At 44.0% G+C, this 2376-nt stretch overlaps 1 protein-coding gene across 1 annotated transcript; it reads left to right on the top strand.

Moving 5' to 3' along the window:
• Nucleotides 1-940: 940 nt before the first annotated feature.
• On the top strand, nucleotides 941-1594 carry LOC139715389 (compound eye opsin BCRH2-like). Its single transcript, XM_071626962.1, has one exon. It carries the CDS (start codon nucleotides 941-943, stop codon nucleotides 1592-1594), a length of 654 nt encoding a protein of 217 aa, XP_071483063.1.
• The last annotated feature ends 782 nt before the right edge of the window (nucleotides 1595-2376 follow it).

Raw genomic sequence — 2376 nt, forward strand, 5'->3', positions numbered from 1 at the left:
CTTTCATTTTCGGATTAACAAACCTTTGGAATAACGAACGTCACACAAAACTTATTGCAACTTATTGCAAAACACATTAGATGTAACGCAACACGACTACAGTAAATAATCAATATGTATCCCCTCGTGGGATATTGACTCTTCACCCTTACCTACACATACAAACACACCTCACTATAAAAGTTTAACCTTCTATTGACTTATGAGGTGAATTAATAATATCTGAGACGTCCTTTCTGCAGAAACCGACACAATTACCTTGTACTTCTTGTCTGAAACGTTTTCATTGTTACTCCTGTGCAATCAACTGGAATGAGCGCTCTAGGCTAAGGAGATCTCAAATCAGCCAACAATTAACAACAACAACAACAAAAGATAGCGCCGATAGAAGCTTTCAAACAATCACGTTAAACATTTTATAATTCAGACATTGTAATAATCAGGATGCACTTAATATTACCCCTGCGTGGTTTCCTTTCAGGACTGCTTCCCATGATGAGACAAGATGGCGAGTCGAGCAAGTTACAAAGACAGTAATGAGACTTTAGGCCAATCTGATTCCCGTCTCGCTCCCGCAGATATTTGTTTAGCCGTAGGGTTTAGCGCTGTGTTCGTTGTTGGGGTGACGGGGAATGTCGTGCTGTTGCTGGCGAGCGCACTGTCGAGGAAACTCCAGACGAAAACCTTCTGTCTCATCGTGAATCTTTGCGTCAGTGACCTGTTAGTATCAGCCGCTCAGCCTTTTCAAATCGTCCCGATATTGGACAGACCACTACCCGAGGTTCTGTGCCAACTGACAGCCGCTCTTGATATCCTATCTGTCGGGAGTAGTGTCATTACCATGATGCTTATTGCTGTAAATCGCTGTGTGCTCATCATCAAACCTAAGCACACATACAACCGCGTCTTCTCTTCGAGAAATCTGGTCGTCATGGTGACAATGTCTTGGCTGTATCCCATCGTAGTTTTGGTGGTTCCTCATGTTACTGGTCATGGTCGTCTTGGATACAATGCCCTCACACGAGTCTGCATCTGTGACTTCACTCACAAGAATGCAAATACTTTTCTCTACCTTGTGGTTGGCTCGTCGTCAATTGCGTTCGGTGTGACGTTCTTCAGCTACTGGCTGATCTATAGGCACGTGAAAAGGAGCGCTCTCAAGTCCAGGTCGTGCTCAATGCCGACGGAGAAAAGCGGTCGCAGGCATACCGAGTTGGTAATCACCAAGAATCTCCTGTACGTGGTATGCTGCTTCGTCCTGTGCGTAACTCCTTTCGTGAGTGTCTTTCTCTGTATCCCATTCCTGGAAGGACCCGCTCTGTACCGAGTTCTCAGCGTGATGCCTTACGTGGGTCTCCCCCTCGTATTCGACAGCTGCCTTAATCCGTTCATCTACGGCTGGAAGCATCCGCACCTCAGGGTCGTCATAACCTGTGTGCTGCAACAGCGCTGGCGCGATATCCCGGAGCCCTCGCGACTGCTGGCACGAATCCTCGCGTATAACACTGGTGGCAGGGAGACACCGCAAGGTATCAGTGTTGAAAAGGACTGCGAGTCACAGAACAAAGATCTTACCATAGACACCAATATGTGACGTCTGTGTGTCTGTTTCTCACCCTTTACAATTATATGGCATTACTTTTGTACCATTATAAGCTCATGAAACTAATAATCAACATGAAAAATACGTCAGCTATTTTGATTACAAAGATGAGTATAGGAATTAAAGAACTACGATATTGATGTCTAGAATGTAGGGGCAAAACTGCATATAGGAATTATTACACCTGTCGCTTTGGTGGTGTTTGAGGCGGTACAGTGTTGTCCAAGACTACAGCGGTGTAAATTCTCACTGCTTTTGAACTTACTTGGTTTATGCTACATGTAGTTATCACGATGATTTACAGTCTGTGAGATGTCTGCGTTACGTTATGTTCCTTAAAATGAAGTGCTGAGGGATTTCAATCTTTGTGAAAGTAAAATTGTTTCATGTCAATTATGTGAAATTTGATAATTTGTCACGTTCATGAGATCATACGTTTGGTTGCTCATAATTCCTTTAACTTTCTGGTAAAAGTGAAGTATATACATAATAACTATTATGTGTGTCTTTGATTCTGATGTTAATCACGAATACGAGAAGTTAAGTCACATCGGGTATAACTATTTTAAATCTGTAACCCTGCTGAAGGCAGGCAGTACGTAACCTCAGTAGTTGCTAATGCCCCTAAGCCCCCAGTCACATACACAGATCCTCAAGGATCTACTCGGTGATCATGGGAGATCCTGGGATATCCGGGGAGATCCGGGATAGTTTCGACCTCGATGGAGTGTCGACGAGCGTTGATATGACTGTACACACGGTATCAACACGGC

The sequence above is a fragment of the Diadema antillarum genome, unplaced genomic scaffold (genome assembly GCF_040938485.1).
Source record: "Diadema antillarum isolate AM-2024a unplaced genomic scaffold, OU_Dant_1.0 scf00000048, whole genome shotgun sequence".
In the NCBI taxonomy this organism is placed as follows: Eukaryota; Metazoa; Echinodermata; class Echinoidea; order Diadematoida; family Diadematidae; genus Diadema; species Diadema antillarum.

Excerpts from the sequence above, each read along its gene's own strand:
- LOC139715389 (XM_071626962.1), top strand. The coding sequence starts at position 941 with ATGTCTTGGCTGTATCCCATCGTAGTTTTGGTGGTTCCTCATGTTACT.